At 39.4% G+C, this 25,510-nt stretch overlaps 1 protein-coding gene and 1 long non-coding RNA gene across 4 annotated transcripts in view; one reads left to right on the top strand and one right to left on the bottom strand.

The window, feature by feature from the left end:
• ADCY7 (adenylate cyclase 7) overlaps window positions 1-25,510 on the bottom strand; it is a 119,282-nt gene that overhangs the window by 14,040 nt on the left and 79,732 nt on the right. For all 3 annotated transcript variants that reach the window (XM_043494964.1, XM_038368412.2, XM_043494963.1), the window contains exons 6-16: window positions 24,097-24,245; window positions 23,479-23,590; window positions 20,499-20,626; window positions 18,595-18,753; window positions 13,545-13,677; window positions 8,765-8,950; window positions 7,585-7,628; window positions 5,710-5,790; window positions 4,499-4,571; window positions 2,707-2,804; window positions 1,096-1,180 (exon numbers count right to left, since the gene is read on the bottom strand). In XM_043494964.1, the coding sequence (XP_043350899.1) occupies window positions 1,096-1,180; window positions 2,707-2,804; window positions 4,499-4,571; window positions 5,710-5,790; window positions 7,585-7,628; window positions 8,765-8,950; window positions 13,545-13,677; window positions 18,595-18,753; window positions 20,499-20,626; window positions 23,479-23,590; window positions 24,097-24,245 (1,248 nt within the window). The remainder of the gene's footprint in view (window positions 1-1,095; window positions 1,181-2,706; window positions 2,805-4,498; window positions 4,572-5,709; window positions 5,791-7,584; window positions 7,629-8,764; window positions 8,951-13,544; window positions 13,678-18,594; window positions 18,754-20,498; window positions 20,627-23,478; window positions 23,591-24,096; window positions 24,246-25,510) is intronic.
• On the top strand, window positions 64-5,340 carry LOC122456285. Its single transcript, XR_006275094.1, has 3 exons — window positions 64-3,136; window positions 3,343-4,193; window positions 4,516-5,340. It is a non-coding gene; the product is annotated as an uncharacterized LOC122456285 (long non-coding RNA).

The raw sequence follows: 25,510 nt of genomic DNA on the forward strand, positions 1-25,510 counted from the left end.
TAGACGTTCAGGCTCAGGCAGCAGTCCAAGCTCTGGGACTCTCCCACCTCGCAGGGTCCTAGCTCAAAGGTCTATACACTGTAATTAAACAGCCCAAGACCTGCAAACCTGAGTCAGCTGGGACTGTCAGCCACAGGTTTTAATTGCAGTGTAGACATACCCTAAATGGCTTAGCCCTGGCTACCTAAGAGAACCATCTCTTTCCACATCTTTTTTCATGGTAGCTGAGATCTGCCATGCTGGGAGTGGCTGATGGCAGGAAGTTCTCAACAAAGCTTTAAAATTCACTTCCCTCCTTGTTCCACCACAGCCAAGTTTAGTGACCTTAAGGACGCACAGTAACGCTCCCCTGTTCTCCCAGGCATTTCCAAATCAGAGGGCTGATTTGGGGGTGGGTGATGGGGAGGCTGGACTGGAGGATGTTGTCTCTTTTTGTACATCATAGGACTTGCACTCTGTTTTTGTGCAGCCAGTTTTAATTTTATTAAAAACACTGTTTGCATACATTTGGTAATGTACCTGTGCACCACAGCACAGTCAATTCAAATACTAGTCATTTTACTTTCTAGAATTCTAGGTTTACTTAGGTCCAACTTTAAGAGCGTTACCCTTCAGCCAGCTATGGAATCACCACCATTACAACATTCATGAATTTGCATTTTTCTTATTTGTTTATGAATTCTTATATGAATCAAGTCCTAAAATCAATATGCACTCAAAACTCCCTTTCACTTAATGTCAGTTTCAGCACAGAAAACTACAGGATCCATACTCAGGATTACCACTACATAGGGTAAAACCCCCAGAAAATATGACTGCAAGAACAGAAAGGACTTTTTAAAAATCCAGTTAAAAGTGTGTTTACAGCTGTATAACAGCATGTAAAAATTATGATCAGAATTTTCAAATGCAGATGCTGGACATTCAGTCCTAATTTTTTTATAGGCATCTAATATGAATATCCTGACTGTGGGAAGTGCTGAGTATCTGTAACCCTTACGAAAGTTCGGCACCTCTGAAAAACAGGTCATTTATATTTAGATGCCAAACTTTAGCCATCCGCTTTTGAAAATGTTGGCCTATGTTTTTACTTACCAGGCATTTATCAGCAAAACACACACACAAAATAAGCACAATTATGACTGCTACAATTCCAAATGAAAGTCCTAGTTTTGTGGTTCTAAAACAGAGAGAGGAGAACAAAGTTAAACAGAAGTGTTATGCATATTGTCATAGTCAAATTGCAACTAACCAAGCAACAGTCACTAATGCAGTTTCCCATAACTAAAATAAATATCATTGCTGTTCTTTTGGCATTACATGATCATGAGAAAGGGCCTTCCATGGACGTTTATTGCCCTCTCTTGGCAAAGATTCACTTTCAGGTATTCCACTCTCTCATTGAAATCATGTGCTGTTACCCCATGGATAAACCACACCACCATCATTAGTGTCACAGCAGGGAAAAACAGACCTGGCAGAAAATTTAAAATACCAGGGAAAGTCAGCTGTCTCCGAGCTGTGACAAAGAGCCATTTAACAAACCTTCTCTGACCTTAGAATCAGATTAAGCAACTATATTAATAATGGTATCCATGATCGGATAGGAATACTAGAGCTAATATTACTAACCTAATTCATAATCCTAACATTATTACAAGAGATATTTGTGGTGAGAGTTTCCTTACTGCTCCACAGCCAATTACACGTGTCTTGCCCTTCTCTCCCATGATCCAAATTCTCACCAAATCTGGTCTTCCTCCTCCAAGCAAATCTGAAGGTGTCTCCATCCTGACTGCTTAAATCTTTGTCAAAATTTGGGCCATCTCTACTGATCTACTGCGTCTTCGCTAGCCTCCGCAAATCTTATCACCAGTCTACACAAGATGCCACTGCTACAACTAATTTCTTCTAATGATTACAACAATAAGAACGTCTAGTAGTTTCCCAATATGAATGTATAGTAGTCCCCAAAGATTACACTGTATCGTTGAGCTAGTCACTTACATAATCAAACCCCTTCATTGATTTTCTTTCCTTCCACATCAGATTCAGGCTTCAAACCCTCCTAAACTGCCTAACCCTACTCTCCTTTGTTCATCTTCAGTGATTAAGGTGATGATCAGAAAAACAATCTAAAATGCACTTCCTTACTTAATAGATCTTCTCCCTCTGTATACTGAGCATAGCTAAAACACACTGCTAAGGAAACACTGTCCACTTAGATTAGTGCAGCTGTCCAGGCTGAGGTGCAAAACTACCTATGAATGCACCATACTAACAAAGAGCATGTCACAATTAAGAATGAATATGTATTTGTGTATGTATGTAACTTATTAGGCCAGGTCTACACTAAAAAGTTAGGTCAACCCAGCCACATCATGCAGGGATATGAGAAATCCACATCCTGAGAGACGTACGTAAACCAATCAAACCCGCGGCAAAGACAGCTCCAGGTTTATGGAAGAATTCTTTCATTGACCTAGCTTGGGGAGGCAGATTAACTACAGTAACAGTAGAACCCCTCCCATCACAGTAGTGCATGTCTACACTGAAGCACTACTATAGCGGTTTAAGTGTAGACAGCCTTAGCTACAGCCCTTCAGGATGATCCGTAAGAGCTAAAGGTGTTGCTCACATGCAAGCAGCGTTTGATCCAGAGAATCCATTTAAAATATAAAGAAATGCAAAACACCACACACTTACTTTGGCATGACAAACACCTGTATTATAAATATACAGAGCAACACAATACTGGCACAGCCAAAGTAACTCCTCAGTCCGGGGATGGGGATGGTGCGATACTGAAACAAAGATTGTAATAATTTAATAAGAATAATTCTAGAGTTTGTTTTTGTAATCTGCTACTTGTATTTTTTTAAATTCTACCACAAAGTATCTTTGCACCGCACTATTAAGCCAAGAATGTGAAGAGAAACCAACCAACCAGATAAAATGTACAGTTAGGCATCATTGAAGAAAAAGTCCCCAGTCCAACAGAATCAATTTCTAACCAGCTGGGGACACCTAATGAGGTGCAGTAACTGCACAACGGATCATTACACAACATGTAAGTCAGCTTCCAAACTAATACTTACTATACGAGTTGATTATATGACTATTTATATTATCATAGGTTTCAGAGTAGCAGCCGTGTTAGTCTGTATTCGCAAAAAGAAAAGGAGGACTTGTGGCACCTTAGAGACTAACAAATTTATTTGAGCATAAGCTTTCGTGAGCTTCATCGGATGAAGTGAGCTGTAGCTCACAAAAGCTTATGCTCAAATAAATTTGTTAGTCTCTAAGGTGCCACAAGTCCTCCTTTTCTTTATATTATCATAGTGATTGGGGGCCCCATCCTGTGTGAGTAGATTAATACACACACAGTGAAATCTGTTTTAAACTACCACACGAGATATCAGAAGAACAACTTTTAGGAGAAGTTCATTTAACTGAACGCTACTCAAAACTGAACTGAAACCTTGAGGACACTGACAGCAGCCTCAAACCGAGAAGGCTCTTGATGCAAGTTTTACTATATATACATATTCCTCATGAATGTGTCCATATGCGTGAATCACTCTGGGTTTAACCAGGGCTCTCCTCAGACTGCAGTGGTTCAGTGAAGGCTCTTATTTTTGGGGGGTACAGGGATGGGTTGCGAGTCCTCCTGAGTTTGGGAAAGGGCGAGGACTAGAATGGTAAAATATCGTATACATAAGGGCATTTGAAATTCAATCCTGCCTCCATTTAAGCTATGACTCAGGATGTTTTAAGTATCAAGGATAATGTTACCATTCATATAGAGTATTTACGGTACCTACCAAATATCATACTGATGTATAAAGAAATTATCATGGAAAGCAGAATCCTATTTGCTACAATGTATGTAAAGACACTTTTTAAATACCTCATTGCTTTTTTATAATAAAAGATGTTCAGACTAATGCTGGACCCACTGCCAAAACGTCCATTGACTTTAAAGGGCCAAGGTTTAACCCTAGATTATTTACTGATTCCTTTAGTCCATATTAACAACATTACCAAGAAGGAGGGAATAAGCCAAGTGAACCAAGAGATCTGCATTACATCATGTCATCTAAGATGCATTTGGGGCTGCAGTCACCTCAGGAATCCCAATATAGGAACGAACATAATTTCAGTTTCAATTGTCCTTTCATGTTTCTATGAAGGTATGTCTACAATGCAGCTCCCAGTCCCCGCAGACAGACACGTGTGTGATAAAAATAGCCATGTGGACATGGCAGCCCAGGCTAGCTACCCAAGTTCAGACCCAGAGCTTGGGCTTTGACATGTGCAGCTAGCCCAAGCCAGCACCTGTGCCACAGTGTCCACACTGCTATTTTTAGCACACTCAATCAGAGCTAGTGTGTGTCTGTCTGCCCAGACTGGGAAGCATGCTCTCAGCTCCCATGTACACATAGTCCTTTAACTGTAACTTAGGATAACTAAAAAGATTGCTTAATCTCTTACTAACCTCTTTTTCCAATCCAGATTCTACAAAAAACAGTGAGAATCCACAGAAGTCATCTGAGTTATTATACCATGGTCTGCATTAAAATAGAAATAGGTTATACAAAATGTATGCAATAAACTAACATAACAGAATGCAAAAATCGTATGTTTCAGGTTGGATTCCATTGTTCACATAGTTAATGACTTGTTTATCATGGTATAATGTTTTTCTGAACAGCTGACAAAGCACTTTAAGAGGCTTTACATTTCAACTATCAGTGGTTTTGCACTAGTGGTTTTGCACCAGTTTAGTTATCTCATGGTTGCATCTCATGGTTTTGCACCAGTTTAGTTATCCCTTTGGTAGTACAGTCATCAGTAGAAAAGGAATCCAGTCTGAAACCTTCTTGGCTGGGTACCCTGTCATAAATACGACAGGGTAAAGAGAGATATTAGAGATGGATTAGAGATACTAGGTCACCCATGCCTTCACCCTGCAAATACCTGCCATTTATTGGGGATGGTTTGAGTACAAGTATATCAGTCTTCCCATAACCCAGTAGAAGGGATGGATGGCTCCCTCCCAATTGAAATGATTCTATGTTTGTATAGATCATAGGAATTTCTATGCTAGAATTCATTTTAAAATATATAAAATACAGCCCTCATATGCTTTTTACAGATATATTGTGCCAACTGCTGTGCCTGCTATTAGCACTGATACTCCATGTACCCTCAGTGAACCAGCCATGGGAGTCATATCTGCAGTGCTCCCAGCAGTTACCCATGTGCTCCTGACCTCTGCCCACATGTGTGCCCCAGCTGCCTCACCCTCTGACCTTCCCACATTTCCTGTGACCTGTATTCAGCCCACTATTGTGTAATGTGCTGGGAGATGCCTAGAATATTGAATGTGCTGGGACAGTTAAAATGTAGTATTCAACATCTGTACTGGAGATTATCTGTTTTCAGTTACAATTTCTTGTTTTCTCACAAATGAACATTTTTCTGTAACCTGGCTGAGAATTTCACAATGGAACTATATTATTAAGCTGTACTTTAACACAAAAGAATCCCCACTGTACTCAAGTTAAAAACAAGCACACAAGCAAACAAACAAAATTTTGAAAGTTGACATTTACGTGTAGCTTTAAAATTGAGAATGCAGGTTCTCTGTGGAGAAAAGGGGAGCTGCTTTTAAAACCTAGAAAAACAATTTAAAAAATTACATACTTAGTCGAACTGAGACCCTCAATGGTCGACATCATTTCATCATAAATATCTTCTTCCATTCTTCCCTTCTGGGACGTATTTCTAAATCGAGAGAGAGAGACAGACAGACAGACAATATTAAGCATCAAATCAATTTCTGGCTTATGAATATGATGCATCTTTACTCAGACTTCCAAAACATGCTGTAGAATATATGCACAGTGTAGCTCTCACATACTGCTATGGTTATTCATCATTGTCACTTAATTACAAATATCCTCAAAAATATATCAGAACAACAACATGATCTCCAAAATAAACCCAAGAAACTATTTAAACAAATATAAATAATTCCAATACTTTATTACACACTGAAGCCAAACTCAGGGCTTATCAAAGCAAAAATACAATTACCTTATGTCAATTTTCTGAAAATTTTCAAACAAAACTTTTTAAAAACTACTGGGAATATTCTCAATTACTGCGAATATGAAAATCAAAAAGGAATGGCACACAAAAGTATAAATTTCTCTAAAGTTACCCTCCCTCCTTACACAAACAGCATCTCACTTACTTTCCTGTAAAAAGAAGGATATGGAGTCAGTGAGGAAATATAGGGCGTCCAGAGTGACAGAACAAATACAGAAGTAAAAGAAGAAAAGTGGAACTCACTTATAGTTTACAAGTGAAGAGGAAAATAACTGTTCTTGTCTAGATCCATGCAGACTAACACAGAGAGAGAGACATTTAATGTAATACAACAGCTCTAGCAGATTAACAATAATCAAATTAATCATTCAAGACAAAAATTATTTTGAAGGCAGCCTTTTGTCAAGATGAAAAATCTCTTCCTAAAGAAGTTTTCATGAGAAGTCTCAAAGGCCAAATTTGGTGTGGTTGGTTATTCATGAGAGACATTAGCTGCAATATCCATCATTCAGAAAGAGTCAGCTCTAACCTAATAAAGCATAAGTGCAGCTAAGAAGCATCTTGTGATTAAATGCAACATTTAAAAATTGTACTTTACGAAATTGTTCTACTGAAGATGGATATGCAGCCTGTATATGCAACCATGAGATATTTTAAATGTCTCAGACACCAGTTCATCTTGAAATGATGTACCCTGCAAGCTGGAGAACCATACAATAACTTCATCTAACAGAGTATGTATAAAGAAATCGCCAAAGCTTGCTATTGTGAATGAGAATAAAGAGGGGGTGTAGGAGGTCTGCCTGGAAAAATTCTGTCCCTGACAAGTTAGTGGGATGACTATGTCACACCAGAACACAAGTAGGGAACAAGTAAACCATGCAGAGCTCAAAACTAGTTTTACGATTTTCAGGCTCATATAACCACTGTATTAGCGGGAGGATGGTCCAGTGGTTAGATATTTAGCCTAGGACCTGAGTTCAGTTCCCAGAGACCCCCTCCCATGTCACTTTGGCAGGGAGGGATAGCTCAGTGGTTTGAGCATTGGCCTGCTAAACCCAGGGTTGTGAGTTCAATCCTTGAGGGGGCCATTGAGGAATCTGGGGCAAAAATTGGGAATTGGTCCTGCTTTGAGCAGAGGGTTAGACAAGATGATTTCCTGAGGTCCCTTCCATCCGTGATATTCCATGATTCTATGATTAAACACGTCTAACTTACAACCAAAGTTATTCTTCAACCAAGATCCAATATTTTTCTTGCTAAACAGAAGCAGGTGCAGTGTATCTGAAATTTATCTAGAGTGAAAGAGTGGGGCAGGTACTGTTTTATTACTTCTTTGTACAGTGCCTACCACAATAGGTCTTCCTGCCAATCTAGGGGTTTTTTTTGTTTTAATAAAGTCACATAATTACAGCATATCAAATTGTAATGGGACCACACAGTACATAATAATGGTGCTGGACTCACCTATCTGAAGTCTTTTGACGACCTGTAGAATTCAAAGGTATCTCCTAAACAAGAGGATTTGTGAGTGAGTTATACATTGCATAAACTGGAAAAAATATTTTATATGGCTGGTAAGAGAAAGCTAGTTAGACACAGTGATACAGCACAAGGGGGAGGAACTCAACTGACAACTCATACTGCAGCACTTTGTTCCCCAGTAGGCAAGCAGACACAGAGGAGCTGCAGAGGTGTTGTGTACAGCATTACATGGTATTTGATTAGCATATAAGTATGGGTTAGCTGAGAGCAAGATGCATCTCTTTCATTTACTTTTCAGCACCAGAAGACCAAAGATTCAAACACCATATCGTAACTTGGTGTTATGTAAGCAGTGAGGGGGAAAAGAGGATGCTGCAGAGTTAGAGATGCTATCCTTCAGAGGAGACATTAAAGTGAGATCTCTTTTGGGTCTAGTGGGTCCTCAGGTGAAAGTTAAGATACAAAAAGGACAGAGGATAACTGATAAACTGGAGACAACATCACCTCTCTCAGTACGATGAGCTTGATGGTTGGTTGATTTATTTACTTACAGTCATTGCACTCCCATGGCCCGGATTCAGCAAAGCACTTAATTAAAATAAAGCCGGACATCAATAGAATTTACATGTGCACTGAAGTTAGGCATGGGCTTAATTACTTGGCAGAATCAGAGCCTAAATTGTTACCTTTAAAATCCTCTCTGAAATTCCAGGAGTATGAAAAGATGAATAAATCCTGTTTTATTCTTCACGTTAGCACTGTCAAGCTAATTAGGGTTCCCATTGGGAAAAGCAGTCGTGGCCCCCTCCAGACTGGGGCTACGGTTTAAATTGATCCAGAAACTGAAGCTGGTGCAGGATGCAACAATCCTCTTGTTACATGAGTAACCTTTCCATTCATCCTGTGCTCGGTTATCTGCACTGGCCCATTCATTTCTGGGTTGATTCTATGATGTGGTTATATGATCACTGGTGTGTATGTGTATGTATGTTGCCTTCCTGCTTCGTACTCCCTATCCCTGTTTTGTTTTCTGGTGCCCTCTTCCTGAACTCAGTGTTTCTGTTCCTGCTTAAAGCTATGGGTGTGTATGCATTGCACTGGATATCACTCCCCCCTCCCACACACCTACACACACACTATGCAGTGCCAATCCAACCATCACCTTTCTTTGTCTCCCACTTGGAGCTGAGGAGTCACTGCTGACACTTTCTCTGTGGTTCAGATGGGCAAAGGGCCTGGCTGCTCCCCAGGACTCCAAATAACGTGTCATACGGACAGAGGCACGCATCTTCAGCCCATCGTTCACTCGTGTTTTAGGAAGATGATTATTCAACATCTGCTGTTTAGACTAAAAGTAAGAGAGACACACATTTACATTCCAAAAAAAAAGTACACTGCATTCTGAAGCTCTGTTGGATTGTACCTGAGAGCCACACAGCTATGTAGGACCTTGGTCTCCAGGGACATGGCACTAAATACATCAGCCAGAGTGCCATCCTTGATTCCCCATCCCTGGTCTTGATTAACTCTAGTTTAAGCAAATCATAAACTGAATTGCCTGAGGTTCCCTGCTTTGAACTGCTCTGATTCAACCTTCTGGCTTTCTGGACCATGTGTAGCATTATCAGAGATCGCAGAGCCTTGCAGACAGATGAAGGGGTTTCCTCACTGTCAGAGGAAAAAGTCAAGGCAGAATGAGACCATAAGCACAAGGTCTTGGGTACATGACACAGAGGGACCCACACAATGGTTGGGAGGAAGCTGGACAGAGTTCTACGAAGCTCAGCCCTGGATTGCAACAGAGATTATGGCCTTCTGCCATGAATGTGTAGCAAAGGAACATATAAAGCCTCATATCGCCCTTTCATGTGACCAAAAGCAGCTGACACATTAGGAATAACTGGGGTAATAAAAGCATCAGATCTCAGATAGTGCACTGATGAATAATTATATCCCACATTTTAGGCATCTCCAGGAGTGCAAGACCCATTTTAATGGAGGTATATCAAATCCCGCTAATGAGTATACACACAGCATAGTGTGCCAGTAAAAATCTAATCACAGAATAGTGTAAAGCACCCAATCACCTGCATGTTTTTGTAGTATCCAGTCTGTAATTTAAAATAGCTGAAGAAGATCATTTGATTTGTTTTCTGCTAATTCTTTTTCTTTCCAATCTTTGGATACTTGGATTTAAAGGGAATTACGTGGCCTCAGTTACTAATTACAGGGAGATAAAAATTTGCATACTGCTTCAAGCTATTATTAATCAATGAGATTGTACAGGGATCATTTGATGATTGCCCTGTTCTGTTCATTCGCTTTGAAGCATCTGGCATTGGCCACTGTCGGAAGACAGGATAGTAGACTAGATGGACCTTTAGTCTGACCCAGTGTGGCCATTCTTATGATCTTAGGAGTTCTTGTGATTATTTGGAAGTTGTAAAAATAAGTAGCACACAAACCACTTCACCTCCCCATAAAGCTGCGGGGGAGGGGAATATTACATTCCCTTGGAAATGTTATGTACCTTTTAAAAAAATAGCACATCTGACAACTGTGTTGTATTTGTACACAACATGTGTGTAAGGAAGTGTATCTAGGTATGGTAATAAGTACTAGACACCAAGCATGCAAGAGAAAAAGCAGGTTGTTACTTATTCAACATTTCATAGAATTTCTAACTCTCAGTTGTTCGCTGAACACACACTGATATTTTGGTCTCAGTAAAAAAGCATGATTACGGTCAGAAATGTGATCTGTGAAAAAGGCACCTTTCTTACCCCATAGAGCAGTCATCCAGCTCTGTATATTCACAGTCCTATCTGCTTGCCTTACTGACCAAGATAAAATTCTGCTCTCAGTACCACCTTCATAGAAATCAATGGCACTTAAACAAACAGTACTAAGGATATAATTTAGAGCTATGGAAGAGGGAATTCAATTCTATTCTGGCTGAGGTATTAACTGTAAATTAAATTTTAACTGCAGACTCTTTACTACTGATGACGCATAAGGGAGAAAGGCCCCAGCTTGGTTTTAGATCTCAAGTGGAGTTTTCAGGACTAGCAGTTTAGGGACAAAAAACAAAAATATACTTTCATTTGGGGCTTGTCTAGACAGAGAAAATTTAACCTGGAATATACTATGGTGCCATTTTTTTTTCCAAAACGCTTTTCAGAATACCAGTTTAACTGCACGGTGGGTGGCAAAGATCATATTATTTAAATTACGAACAGTTTGAATGGCCTGTTCTGGCAATATCACTGAAGAGAGAAATTTGAAAAACGGCCCGTGACAGTTCATATCCCCACATTCACCCTTTGTACAAAACTCTTTTGTAAAATGATTTTGTACAAAGAATGCCTTATGAGGGATCATTTGAAAACTCAATCTGTTGATCATTATTGTCCTGGTAAAACGTGTGTGACGATGTTGTATGTAAAGTTGCATGTCTACTGTATGACATTCCTGAGACATGTTCCCATTTCAGAAAAGCAGGCACAAACCAGTTCCTCAGAGACAAAAGGCAAACTGACACCTCAGCCAGCTGTCAACAAAATGAAATGGACTATCATCTGGCTAAGCAGCCATTCTTTGGCAGGAAAAAGGGTGTGAGCAAAAAATGTACAACTTGGCAAAGGAACAGCTGAAAGTTCCCGTGCAATCAGACTTTGTCTCCTGAGCCCCAGCTGGAGATGATTTTCAAAGAAGAGAATTGCTATGAGAAAGGGGAGCAAACTCCCCAGATCTCTCTCTTCATTTCTATTCACAGCATCGACGACAACACTGGAAAGATAAAGGAAGCATCATGGGACTGGGGAGAGATCCTGGCTGAAAGATTCAGCCAGTAAAACTGCTAGAACATACAGTGAGAGAGCTCCACCAGACCCACCCTTCCCACACTCTCTGCAAACACATTCTGCAGTGAGAGGAGCTCCTTGAAGCTGCCCACATTCCCTCCCTGCTCCAATAGTAATGCCTAATGTAGCTAGCCACAGTAGTAGCTCATGGGACCTGGCTGGGGACTCGGGCAGCTGCTTCGCTCACCAACATAAATTTCTTGCTCCCAAGGTACTCAGCTCAACCACAAGATACACCAAGTGGTAACTCCACCCCAAGGTGCATATAGATTTCAGCTGAGTTAGAGGAATGAGGGGGAGAAAAGAGGGGAAGTAACCAGAGCAGAGGGACCTAAAAACAAACAACAGTTTGGGGGGGAGGAGAGAAAGATGGCTCCTAACAGATTTAGAAAGTTTCTGACCGATGCTCTAAGTGTCTGCATGCTCTGGTCTGGCTATTCATTTTTCTTACTTCTATCTGTTAAATGGGAATTTAATAGCAAACTGCAGCACTTCAGTATGATCAGTGTTTAAAGAATGGCTTTCAGGGCTATTGACCCAGAATACAGAAATGAGTGAGTTACACATGGAGGTTATATAAAGCATCCTAGATAGAAAGACTAATCAAAACAACAAAGATAAAATCATCTTCAGAGTCTCTGCTACCTGAGCCACAGAACTCCTATCAGGGAACATAAGAACAGCAAGAGCTAGGTTTCAACAGGAACAAAACTTTCATATTTCCGAGGGCATAATAAAGAAGGATCAGTGGTACCAGTCAACAGGGTCTGTGTACAAGAAAAAGCTAAAGAAGCCGAGCTCTAGGCATATTACTTCCATAAACAAAATGGCAAATGTTTACTCACAGTCATCCAGTTAATTAACAGTTTTGCTATTGACAGTTAATTAACGTTTTGCTACCCTAGATGGATGTCTGTTCTGTCTGCAGTGCTGAGCCAGCCCTGACTGCACTAGCATACCCAGGGAAGCTCAGGATTGACTGCAAGGGCACGTAATCCATGCTCGGGGAACCCAATGAAATACAGGAACTGTTGGGTTTCATTGCAATAAACTTCACAAGCCAAGCTCTGGATGTGACATAGCAGAGCCCAGTCTCAGATGGTATTTCAGGAGTGCCCCAGATTCTCTTCTTTTGATTTTTTATTTGCTTTTCATCATAAAACTCTCAAAACTGTTAAACACCCAAGTGGCTTATTTTGCTTGTTTACAGATAGCCAGAGAAAAGCATGAACTATAGGAGGAGATTTAGATGCATCCCTTTGTTTCATTTGTAACGCTAGCACTTCATCCTGCAATGGAGTGTATTGGGGTAATAATGAAAGAGTGAACAGTGTGACTTATTGAGGAAGGGCTAATGGTGATGAAGCCCCAGCTTGGCACTAATTCAGAGATTAATCATACTAGAGAACCCTTGTAGATGTGGATGAATTTTCCACTTCTGGCACACAAGAGGAGGATTGAGGAAGGCTTTAAGGAACAAAGAGGATCTCTATTGGGCAGACAGTCTCAGTAGTTAACAAATATTCATGTGTGACCATCACCCTCGAACATCCCTTTCTGGGGACAGCAGTAATAAATGAATGGTTAACATTTGGCTACTGAGGCATCTATGGCGAAGCTACTTGTATGTCCTACACTGAATGCTATTTAAAACAAGCTTTCCTTCAGAGAGAGCAGGCAGATCAATTTCATAATTATTTGCTTTAGGAGCTTCAGACATTTTTGAGATGGACTTTATGGCAGAGTTTTTCCTTTGAAATTCAGGATTATTATATAGTTTAGCTTTATGCAAAGCCTTTATCCTTAAACTGCTTTGCATGACACACACACATCAAATAATAGATATGCATGCATTTTTGTCCCTCTCTAGCGGCTGGACTACGCAAGACATTTGTAAGTCAGCTATTGCCTTCAAGCTATTGGACCTTTAATTCAAACAGTTCAGGCACGTGCTTTTAGATCCAGAGGTCCTGCATTCAAATCACACAATGACCCATTCTCTCTCTCTCTCTCTCACACACACACACACAATATTCCTGAACTAAAACACAAACACACACTTTAAATGTAGACACATACCCTTGGGTCAATTACCAAGTAGGTTTTGATGTTCATTGCTTTAAGGTATGGGTCTCTCAGGTGTCCATTCCCTTCTTCCACTTCGTAAGCTTTGCCTAGGTGATTTAGCGTTGCTTCAGTGATGTGTACACGACTAGAGTGGGGGGAAAGAACAAAATTCATGGAAAGGTCAGTTTAAGCAACTCATTTACATTTCAACAGCTTTGGCAGATGACTCCAGGATCCTGACAGCAGTTCAAACAGCATTGCTTATTTATGATCCTTCATGGTATATTATACAATACAACTTTATTTGTGTTGCATCTTTCATACCATGTGTATCCCAAAACACTTCCTGGTACTAAGTAATACATGAAAGTAAATAGCAGAGAGATAGAGAAATTAAGAGGTGCAGGCAAGGTAGAAGAAATATCATCAATGAAGATTTGATGACTGACAAGGCAAAGGAAGGTTGTTCCAGATGACAGGAGCGTCAGAGAATGTGCGCGCGCTCTCTCTCTCTCTCTCTCTCTCTCTCTCACACACACACACACACACACACACACACACACACACACACACACACACACACACACAAAACAATAGTTAAACTGTGTGGAGGGATGAGTCCTGTGCTAGAAAGACAGACGGAATATCAGCAAAGCGGGCTAGAATAAATCCATGGAAGGTTTAACAACAAGGAGGGGAATTCTGAACATGTATTTTTTTCCTGGAGAGATCAATCAGAAGCACAGCAGCAACAGTGCAGGTCTCTGAACAGGATCTGCTAATACTCCCATGCATTCATTCTGATCACATGAGTCTTGTCTTGAATATTTCGTTGCACTAGGTAATCACATGGAATCAGGTGTTTGTGCAACCCCTTTCTATAGAATTGCTCAATAAAAGACATTCCAAATAATTAAGTGTGTTAATATAATAAAATAACAATAATGATCCTTTCACTTATATGCTTCTCTGTAGCTACAGATTTACCCTATTTTATAGATGGAGTAATTTAGGCAGAGAGAGGTTAAATAATCTGCCCAAGGTCACCCAATGAATCAACTATAGAGCTGGGAAGAGAACCCAGTCACTGACTTTAAAATGGAGTTTGTGAGAGGGTTCTGATGGCTTACCCAATTACAGCAAGAAAGAGGTTAACGGCAGCTCCCCACTCCCTTTCCCTGCACATGTGCTCAGTGGAAGGGTTGGAGACTGCTGACCAATCAGATTTCCCAGGAGGAAAGGTAGCTCTTTGGGAGTCAATAAGTGAGAATGCCTCGGAGCAGGGAGGGCTGAACCCAGTCCTGACTGCACTTAGGGTGACCAGATGTCCCAATTTTATAGAGACAGTCCCAATTTAGGGGTCTTTTTCTTATATAGGCTCCTATTATGCTCCATCCCCGTCCCGATTTTTCACATTTGCTGTCTGGTCACCCTAACTGCACCTGACCCCACAGCAACTAGAGATATTTCTGTTTTGTTTACTGGCAATTGGCCTATGAGACTATTTTGCTGCAATTCTTATCTCAGTTTTAACCAGCCTAAGAGGACTTTCTAAAATGAAATTTTATAAGATGCCCTAAATCATTATTATTTGTGTCCAGTAGCAACTGTAAAATGCTAGGTGACACCCCAAAATTAACCGAGGCTTATTTAGATTCATTCTCCCATTCAGCAAATTCTTTAGGGATTTCCAATAGATTGGAAGCATTCAAATGCAACATCTGTTAGACAGTATCTTGATTGAAGAGTTTGCTCGGCTGCATATTACGATTAACATCAGATGCTTTTTTATGCCTACAGAATAAATGCAGCACACTTCAGACCTTGATGCAAGCATGTCTTCTGTCCTTCACTTAAACTCCCATTGTAAAGTAAAGGTCAGTATCATACAGACTATATTGTTTATAAGATTACAATCATCAGGTCACAACAAGAGCTGGTCATAAAGAAAAGCTTTTTCTATATATTTAGAAACAAGAAAGGAAATATTTCCACAATTTCTGAAATGATTAAGGGAGCTTTATTTGCTCATGGACATTACTTTAGCCTCACTGAAAAAGGGACAGGCATATAATGCCAACTGCTGCCTCAATGCCATTTCTGGTCACTTCCACAAAACAGTAAATATACTCTCCCCTCCTCACCCAGCCTTGAAGACAAAGAGGCTACTCGCAGTAAGGATTGCAGGGCTGGGCCTAAACTAGTCAATGTTTTTTAAGTCAGCTTGGTCTTCAGATGAAGAAAAAAAGCTATTAAGCTAAATTACAACAAGAGTGATGTTTCAAAGGTTACGGTAAAACACTTTCTGATCTTTCAGACACATGCAGAAATGGCCATCAGTAACCAGCTCAGCAACACCAAATGCTTTCAAAAAATTATTCAGAAGCACAGAAAAGAAATGAGGCCACATTACTATGGTACAAAGAACTCAGCTCTAGGTCAGAAGCTCATGTTTCCATAGAAAAATGGCTATTTGGGTGCACCTCAATAAAGTATTTTTGGGTGCATTTGTACAGGGACACTGAAAATTGAGAACTTTAAAAAAAAATTCACCAGTAAACTAATAATCGAATACTGCAGATCATTTGCAATGGTTATTACACATTGTACCGAGAAAAAAAATCAGATAGCAAAACAAAAAAAAAATCACACCCTACAGTAAAATGAACAAACAATCAGTTTTGCATATAATTCTGTTATAGTGTGGGGTTTTCCATAGCGCTCAGTGTCTGCCTCGCTGCTCCCCATGAAATAAAACTTCCATTAACTGCAGTGATAGCAAACTTAGCCAACACTGTGTGCTTATGGGAATCTCACTCACGCTGTATTTTCTTCACAGGAGCTGTGTAACAAGCAGCCCCCCTGTGAGGCTACGCCATAACCCCTGTGACACAAAATGTCCCCTTCAGTCAAGCAGTGTAAATTTTGAACCCCATGACGACCCAGTGCTACGCACACGTAGAAAGTGCAGTATTACACGGTGCTGTTTCAGCACAGCGGGCCAACCCAAACCAGTCATAATATTAAACAGAGAATTAAACATATGCATGTATAAGGGAACAGAGCCATCAAAGCTTTATGATGTGGTTATGGTCCTAAAATGGATTGTAAAAATGCACCTTCTGACTCCCTCACTGTATTTGGAGTCATGCTAGCTTGCTTTACAGGCAAAAAAAAATTCTTTACAATTCTGTACTCCTGTTAGCATTGCAGAGTCAACACAGCACACAAGCAGCGTGCTCGATTCTACTGTGGCTGGCACATCACAGCCACAACTGGTAACTAACCAATTACTTTACATTCTGGCTCAGCCACCTTCACCAGTAAACAACTCAACTTTCAGATTTCCTGTTGAGTCTGCAGGGCTCTTTCTCCATTAGTAAACTCATTTTATTACTCTAAGCTGAGCAATCTGTAGTCACTCAGGCAGGTGGTAACAAGGAACCATCCCTCAAGACCGAGCTATGCTTTAAGGGGTTTTAATGGCAATCATAGATTTATGTAATTGTCATTCCACAAAACATTGTTAGAATTGCACAGGCTATGAAAGCCCCCAGAAAATTACAGAATCATTTGGGGTGGAAGAGGGAAGGGATAGAATCAGCTTCCTTGGTCCTGTACAGGTTGGAGGAAAAAAGAGAAAGAAAAAAAAAACAGGTTTCTTTGCTAAATCCTGTCCATAGCGCTCGCGCTCTCTCTCTCTCTCTCTCAAAGCAGCAGCTATAAAGTATCATGTTGTGAAATAACGCTGTAAATTACAAAACTAAAACCCCATAAGTGTATCTCTAGATTACACATAAGCATCTGACTCAAGGTAATAAAACTGCTGTTCTAAACCATTTTACACAGAGGTAGCATGGTTCATTGGCTAGGACACTGGCTGAGAGCCAGGAGACCAGGCTTTCATTTCTAGCCCTCCCACTCACCGGCTGTGTAGTTTGGACAGGTCACTGCACTTCCTCATGCCTTTGTTCCCTCTTCAATATTGGTTTCTCTTGTCTGTTTAGACTTTAAACTCTTTTGGGCAGAGCTTGTCTCTTACTACACATCCGTACAGAGCCAAGTACAAAGGGGCCAAGCCCTCAGTTGGGGCATTTAGGTCCTACTGTAATTCAAACAGTTAATAATAAGAGTGTGTGCAAGCCCAGGACATCTTTATTTGTTTTGTTTTTAAAAAACAGAATTTGGGGTATTTTATAAATCACAATTTCAAATATTACATACACTGCAACACAGAAAAACAGTAAGTTGCTATTCTTTCTGAATAAGGGAAATACTAAATGGTTGTGTTTTAAAGAATAATTACATTTCATGTTATTTTTAGTAAGTATCTCAGATAGGCAGCTTGAACTAATGGATAGACCACTGCAGTGGGAGTCCGGAGACCTACGTTCTATTCCCAAATTCCACACTGCCCTGCTGGGTGATGTCAGGCAGGTCACTTTACATCTCTGCCTCAGTTTCCCCAACTATAAAAATATATAAACATGCTTACTACCTTCTTTTGTAAAGTGCTTTGTGATCTATAGATCAAAAGTGCTATTAATTATTAATTATTATTATAGACAAACTACACATAAACCTACTGTTTATACATCATAAGGCTGCATTTTTATCTCAGTTTTCTTGATATCTCTCTAGATAAACGTATCACACTTGATTTAAATCATCAATAGAAACACTAAGTAAATATACAGCCTTGTATTGCCGACAGAAGCTGTGTATGTGTTTTCATCTCAAATTTACAAATACAGATATATCTTAATGTACAATTGAATCAAGTCAGTAAGAATATAATAAAACACAGTTTCAGGGATTCAAGAAAGATCAAGAGCTATATATGAAGCATTCACTCACATAAGATCAGAGTTCTATGGATCAGGTGAGAAATTATCAAGAGACAAACATTTTTCACAGTAGAACTGGACAGACATTTTTGCCGATTTCAAACCTTCATTATTTAAATTAAGTGTAGCAGCCCAACACAATATAATGAAATACTGAAATAATATAAAAACGATCACTGTAGAACTGAAGAAGCAGCCAAAACAAATATTCTTACCCAGGTATTCCTGAGGATTCCATACGATTAGCTAAGGAAACATCATGAGACCACACATCATACTGCCATTTCCGGAGTCCAATCACGCCACAAAGCACATTCCCAGAATGGATACCAACTCTCATACTGATGTCCACTCCAGTGGCTTCTTTCACTTGTCTAGGGGGAAAGGGGCAGAGGGGAGAAAAATCAGAAGATAAGCTATCTGCCCCATATATATACACATTACTTACTAGCGTTTGATTTCCTCCATTCACTAAAAAGCAGGTGTGAAACTTACAATTGCTGAAGACAGGAGGGGGAAAAATGTGGTGATTTATTAAAAGTATGCAAAGATTTTACGGAGACTTCCTCTGATTTGTGCATCTGAAGCTTTTCTAATTTTATTGCATAGAATAATATCGTTACTATGGTCTCCCAAATACAGGGTAGACAAACAAATTGATTCTCAGCTCACAGCACAGCAATTCAGAACAGCAACTAATATTAGAATACACACAAGGCTCACTTTCATAATGAAAAGAAACATGAATTTAGGATGGGATTGTCAAAGCCCTAGGAAGTGGTCTAACTCTGCTCCTACTGAAGTCAATGGGTACAAAGTTAAGCCAACTTTTGGCTACCCCTGGGCTAAAATATACAAGAAAGGAGAATTAAATCCTAGGAACTAAAATGTAATTTACACCCAAACAAACCATTTTGTGTTATGTAGATGTTAGGCTGCTGCTAGAGTTTAAATGTTGTGAAGTGTTCTTAAACACATGTCCTTTCTATTCATGCTCGGGTTAATAGAGGTTGTAGGTGGTCTCATGGCAGTATTTGAAAGAGTTGTCAGTAACTTCAGTTGTCCTAGCCAACTTTGTTCTCTTTAATATAAGCAACAACATAATTTAATTACCTTCACCACTGAAATTTAAGCCTGAACATAAGACGGTGCTGGAACGTAATAACTAGTCAATCCATTCTCACTGTATAACCTTAGAATGAAACATTACAGAATCCCACATTATTGTGGGAATGGAACCATACCTTTGCATTACCACCTTGACACCTGACCTTGCACTCCTTGTGCATCCAAATCTGCATTCCTTCTGCACACAAGTGTGCAGGCCTGGTACACTACCCTCTTCTCCTCCTCAATACATTTTGCGTGCTAAGCAATAGAAATAATAAAAGGTATGGTGACTGCTCTAGATATGTGGAAACAACTCTTTTTAAACCAAAAATAAAGGGAGCTTGTCTATATAGCATTGTCAAAGTGCATTAGACGAGTGTGATTTGTAGAGCACAACACATCAGAGTGCTTTAACTGCATTGTGTAGATCCTGCTGGCATGCTCTAAAAGGTGTCTTGTTCATGCTAATGTAGATCCTCCAGCAGGGTCTACATGGGGCAGTTTAAGCACAACACATCAGAGTGCTTTATAAATTACACCCCTCTGATGCAGTTTGCTGCACCAGGCAGGAAAGCCCAAAGGAATACTATCATCATCAAGCAGACTTTGCCATTTTTGGTCTTAAGGATTTATGATAAATCATGTATAACTAAAAATAATAAATTGGCTTTAAAGTATTTAATTCAGCATTTTATTCTCTTCTGATTTCATCTCCTTCCTATATAAGCCATGGAGACCCATGATGTTCTGCTCTCGTAATACATACTTTGTTTATAGAAAAGAGACTGGAGCCATTTGAACTTGACACATGCAAAATGAAATAGCATAACTGATACAATAGTTAGTGAATCCACTCTAGACTGTCCACACAAAAGACTAAGAATGATCTTATCCAATGGCTTCATGACCTTTTTAAAAAAAAAAAAAAATCCCAGTCCTACATTTCTAAGGTGCTTGTCTATTTTCTGAGTGTCTATAGGTTAAAAAGTCCTTTTTACACAATACATACTTTATAGCTTCACACATGTCGAGTCCCATTTTCACACAGTTCCGGGCATGAACTGGTAAGGACACAGGTAGGCCTGAGACACAGTAATAACAGTCTCCCAGAATTTTTATTCTCATGCATTCATTTTCCTGCAAAATAAGGAGAAAGAAATATAACAGGAAAAAAGCACTGCTTATATGCATCAGTATGTACACAGAGTACATAACAGGAGACATCATCACTTGTTAATGTCATTTTGAGAAAAGTTAGGCAAGAGATGATAATAGCTCATCTTAATTAATTAGCCTCTTACAGTTTGTATGGCAACTTCCATCTTCTCTGTATCTATGTATAAATATATCTTCTTACTATATGTTCCATTCTATGCATCCGATGAAGTGGGCTGTAGCCCATGAAAGCTTATGCTCAAATAAATTTGTTAGTCTCTAAGGTGCCACAAGTACTCCTGTTCTTTTTGCGGATACAGACTAACATGGCTACTACTCTGAAACCTGTCTTTATGAAATTAAAATCACTCCTATTTTCCTGACATTTCTGCACCATTTTGTAAGAAAATAGGTTTTGCTTCAAAAATATCAATAATTGATTTGGGAATGTTATGTAGCCATATTACTGGTGTCTCAAAATATCACAAAAACTTCGGGTAATGTTTGAATTCAATCAGGCAAAACAACACTGGAGAAAGTTTAATTAAAACATTTCCACAGTTTTGTGAAGTCCAAAATACATATGTATTCAGCTGAGCCTTCACATCGACAGATGCTAATCACAAGACATAAGGTAACCTATAAAATATATTAATAAATCAGCTGTAGAGTATTTTGAGATTTTTATCAACCATTATACAAAAATAAATTATTCTGTTTTATAAAGGCAATTCACCTGTTACTTTTTCTGAACCTAAAGAACCATTACAAACAATGCCCATAGTTATCCTTTCAATTCATTTTAATTTAAAAAAAATCTATGCTTATTTTACTGATTTTATATATTTTTATCCTGCAGCATAAAAATCCCACGCAACTGAATTAACAGTTTTATCTAGCCATGTGTTCATAAGGGTTGTCATACAAAAATATAGCTCTAATAAGAAGGTTAATATTCTCCAGAGCTTGCAAAGCTGTAATTACAACTCAACTCCTGGAAATACTATATGAAAAATTAGAAGTGTGAGGAAAAGATAATTTATTGTTTACAAGGCTCTAATGTGTGCTATTTTAGCACAAGGGATACAGTACATTCAACAATCTAATTTGCCCACATCCATTAAGATTTAATTTAATTACTTTGTTAAGGATTCTTCTCTTTCAATTATTTATAGCATAATTACACAATACTTTAACAGCAGCATAATCCCCTATTCTAGAATTTACAATTTCTCCTGCTTACTTCCTGGAAAGCTTTACAACTTTACAAACTAAATGAGATTTTTTCCAACCTCATTAAATTCTTCTAAATATGCTTCAGTTTGTTACGTATACCCAAATATGCTCAGTTTATAAATCAAACCACAATCTTTAAAAAAAAATCAAGGATTGGAAGTTCTGAAAGCCAGGCTTTGGTCTTTCCTTATTCTTCATCAAAAAAATTTCTAGAACCACAACGTGGCTGGCATTTACTTCTTGTACATTACAGGACAAAATAAAACGCAGCTTTACTCTTTTGAAGCTATATTAGCTCCATAACACGGAGAGTTGGAAAATCATTAGTTAGGACTCTCAACAGCCTTCCACCTAGTCCAGAACAAGGAGATGCAAGTGGAACAGCTTTAAAGGAGTAGCCAGAGTTAGCTGAATAGCAAACCAGGGAGATTCTAGAGCTAGCCAGGAACATAGCAGTTCCTAGACATGTAAAGCTCATTCTATGCTACAGTCTTAAATTCTGGTCATCAGGATATTTGAGATCACGTCAGTAAATAAAGAGGCATTTACAAACTATGCAAGTTAGGGCAAGAAGTCATTTGCATACATTCTCCAGATTTCTGAGCCTTCAGTTTTAATAGGCATGTTCTTGCTGGACACTGCAATCCACATTTTATAATTTGTTCCATACCTATCATAGGTACAGACAAAAGTAATTTTGAGAACATTGGCAGACAGCCCATGCCATCACAAGCAGTATTTTTACCAACATAGTTTCCAGTTTAGCTATATTAATTTGACGTTTTTGGCACAATATTCAAAGATAGATTGTTCTGAAATTCTTTACCCATTTGCTTCATAAAAGTATATCAAAAGCAGATGTTACAATGATTCATTCTGCCAGCCTAAGGTCAAATTGTATATACGCAAATGACTAATTACAGAGAAAACAGGACAAAATATTCTATAATGTGACTCAATCACTACATTATACTGCAAATATAATTCCACTCTAAAAAAAAATCAATCAAATAGCACAAACCCCTTTTTCATGCTACATTGTCTCTGACATGGTTTTATATTGTACAGTTCCCAATGTTCAAATTTTATTACTGTATTACATAACTAAAATATCCCAATATTTTGCACTTCATACAGTGCTCTTTAGAGGACTTCAAAGCATTTTAGAAATCTTAAGGAATTCAGCATCGCAACACCCTGTGAGGTTTTGCAGATAAGTATTACTGCTCCCATTTTCCCAATGGGTAAACCAAAACACAAAGAGTTAGGGAACTCACCCAGAAATCCACAGTAATTCAACAGAAGAGCTGAAAAGTAGAATCCCAGAGAACTATCCTGGTTTCATACCACAAACCCTCCTCCTGGCACTCAAATAGCTTTCCTGGTTCTTTTAGAGATTTTTAAATCAATTTTGCCTTTTGCTGGGATTTTTAGCTTGAAAGTCAGGTCAAGCAGAATCTCCAGTGAATACTTCCTACCCTGTGTTTTGCATCACCCAGACTTCCCAATGCGGGAGGACTCACTCCCAGGAGCTTGGAGCTAGTAGTTTTCTAACAGTGGCATTTACCCCCATTCACATAATGAAGAGCAACACCTACCTTTGCAATTTGATCAAACTTCCCAAAGAGCTCATTCAGCATCACTACCAGCTCCTTTGGAGAGCAGTCACTAGCCAGACGAGTGAATCCCACAATGTCTGCATACAGGATGCTGGACAAGGACACACTATTTAGTCACATTTTAATTATCTTTGTTTTCTCATAATAATATGGACATTTAATTGCATTGTGGTTCAATACTAAAGATCTCTAACAGAGCACCTCTCTCTCTGGGTTTGTTTTTATTTAAGTTTAAAATATAGCATGCTAGTCTAGGGCACACAGTCTTCAAAACAAGCTCACTTCGGCATGAAAACACAAAAAAAACCCCTGACTTTACCCAGTCTAGGATGTGGATTTGGACAACTAAAGAGGGTAGGTAACTGGGGTTTTTTACCATTGCAATGAAAAAAAAATCCCAAATCTGGCAAAATAATTTCAAATCAGTTCTCTTCCCTCCTCTCACCTTGACAGATGTGTTCAGAGCATCTGAACATAAACTCTTCATTCAACCTGTCTGATCCCAACCATGACACTTCTTACCATCAGTAAATAGACCAAGTATTAAAAAACAGAAGCATATCTTAATGCAACCATTTGTCATGTTTCTTTACTTACCTAACATTCTGATGCCTTTTCACATATAGACTATGGAAGTTGTTATCATGCATTTGCCTATCGTCATTGGTTTCCTTCAGTCGCTCTATGATGGCTAGTTTCATTCCCATTGAGATATGAGCTGGCAGAATAGATAAAAGCAAGCTTTCCTGAGAAGAAAAAAGATTTAATAATGTTAAGTTATTTGAAATGCCATGTTAGGAATCTCAGTGTTTTAGAAAATTATTGGGGGAAGATAAAAAAAGAAGTCTCCTTAATTCAGCAGTTTCTGAGTGTTGCAGCGCAGGCTTTCAATAAAGGATTCTTTTTTCTGCTCTCAAAATGAGAGTTATGAGTGTATGCATTATTTTTTTAAATATTACATGCACCTCAGTTTACCGGTTTGATGTTATCCTGCCTGAAGGCAACAAAGGAGACTGTACGGGGGAAAGCAATCAGCAACTGAAACAATGACAAAGAGAACAATGTGGGCAGCTATTAATTGGAGAATGCCCCTGTTTGGCTCCCTCCAGATTAGCAAAAGTTTACTCTTCCACCAACGAGTATACTAAACCCTTAAGCATACGCAGGAAGGAGGTTTGAGTGCGCCATCAACATGCTGACAGAGGCCCATACTGACAGAAAGAGACACAAAGAAAGAGACAAGCATCAAGCTGTCTGTTTTTCCTAACTCTGAGATGGAGGTAACTAGGCTGAGTGGAGCTTACCAAAGCTTGCAAGGAAAAATTCAGGATAAGTAAGGGGATATGCATGTATAGGCCTTTTTTGTTTTTATACATTTGTTTTGTTTTATACATTCGCTCTGTGTGCTTTGTACCTTTGGATGAACAAATGCTTTGTTTTGAGGAAGCTGTTTCTGTGTCACTGCAAACTTATTCTGTCACAGGCTTCTGGAGGAAAATTTCTTACAGATACCGCTCACAGTTGGGCTTGTTTGGTGGCTGGCCCAGTAGTGTCCATTGGGCCAGGGTTGAAGGCAAGCTAGTTACCAAGCTGAGTCAGGTACTAAGGTCAAGCTGGGCCAGGGTAAAAGGCAGGAGTTGGGAGCACAATCGGGCAAAAAGGAGAGATCTTTAGCAGTAGGAAGCCAGAGTCTGCACTGTTGTTCAGATGGTTCCCTAGGGCAGATTTCTTGTTTAAATAGTTGGTGTTGACCAATCAGGCAGCTGCAGGGTTCTGTCGCTCGCCTCTTCAGGCAGTACTTCCTGCTGTGCCTAACCTTGCAGTAATTTTGGGATGCTGCTCTGCCTGGCTCTCCAGTGGAGTCATCAGTTGCCCAGGACCCCACAATCCTGGAGTCTAGACCCGCAAATCCTTATACTGTTAGGTTAATACAGTTGGGAAGTGGGGGCATAGGGGCTGCAGCCCAGAGATCCAGTCCCAGCGTGGTTGAACCACATGGCTCCGCCCAGAG

The sequence above is a fragment of the Dermochelys coriacea genome, chromosome 12, assembly GCF_009764565.3.
Source record: "Dermochelys coriacea isolate rDerCor1 chromosome 12, rDerCor1.pri.v4, whole genome shotgun sequence".
Classification (NCBI taxonomy): Eukaryota; Metazoa; Chordata; order Testudines; family Dermochelyidae; genus Dermochelys; species Dermochelys coriacea.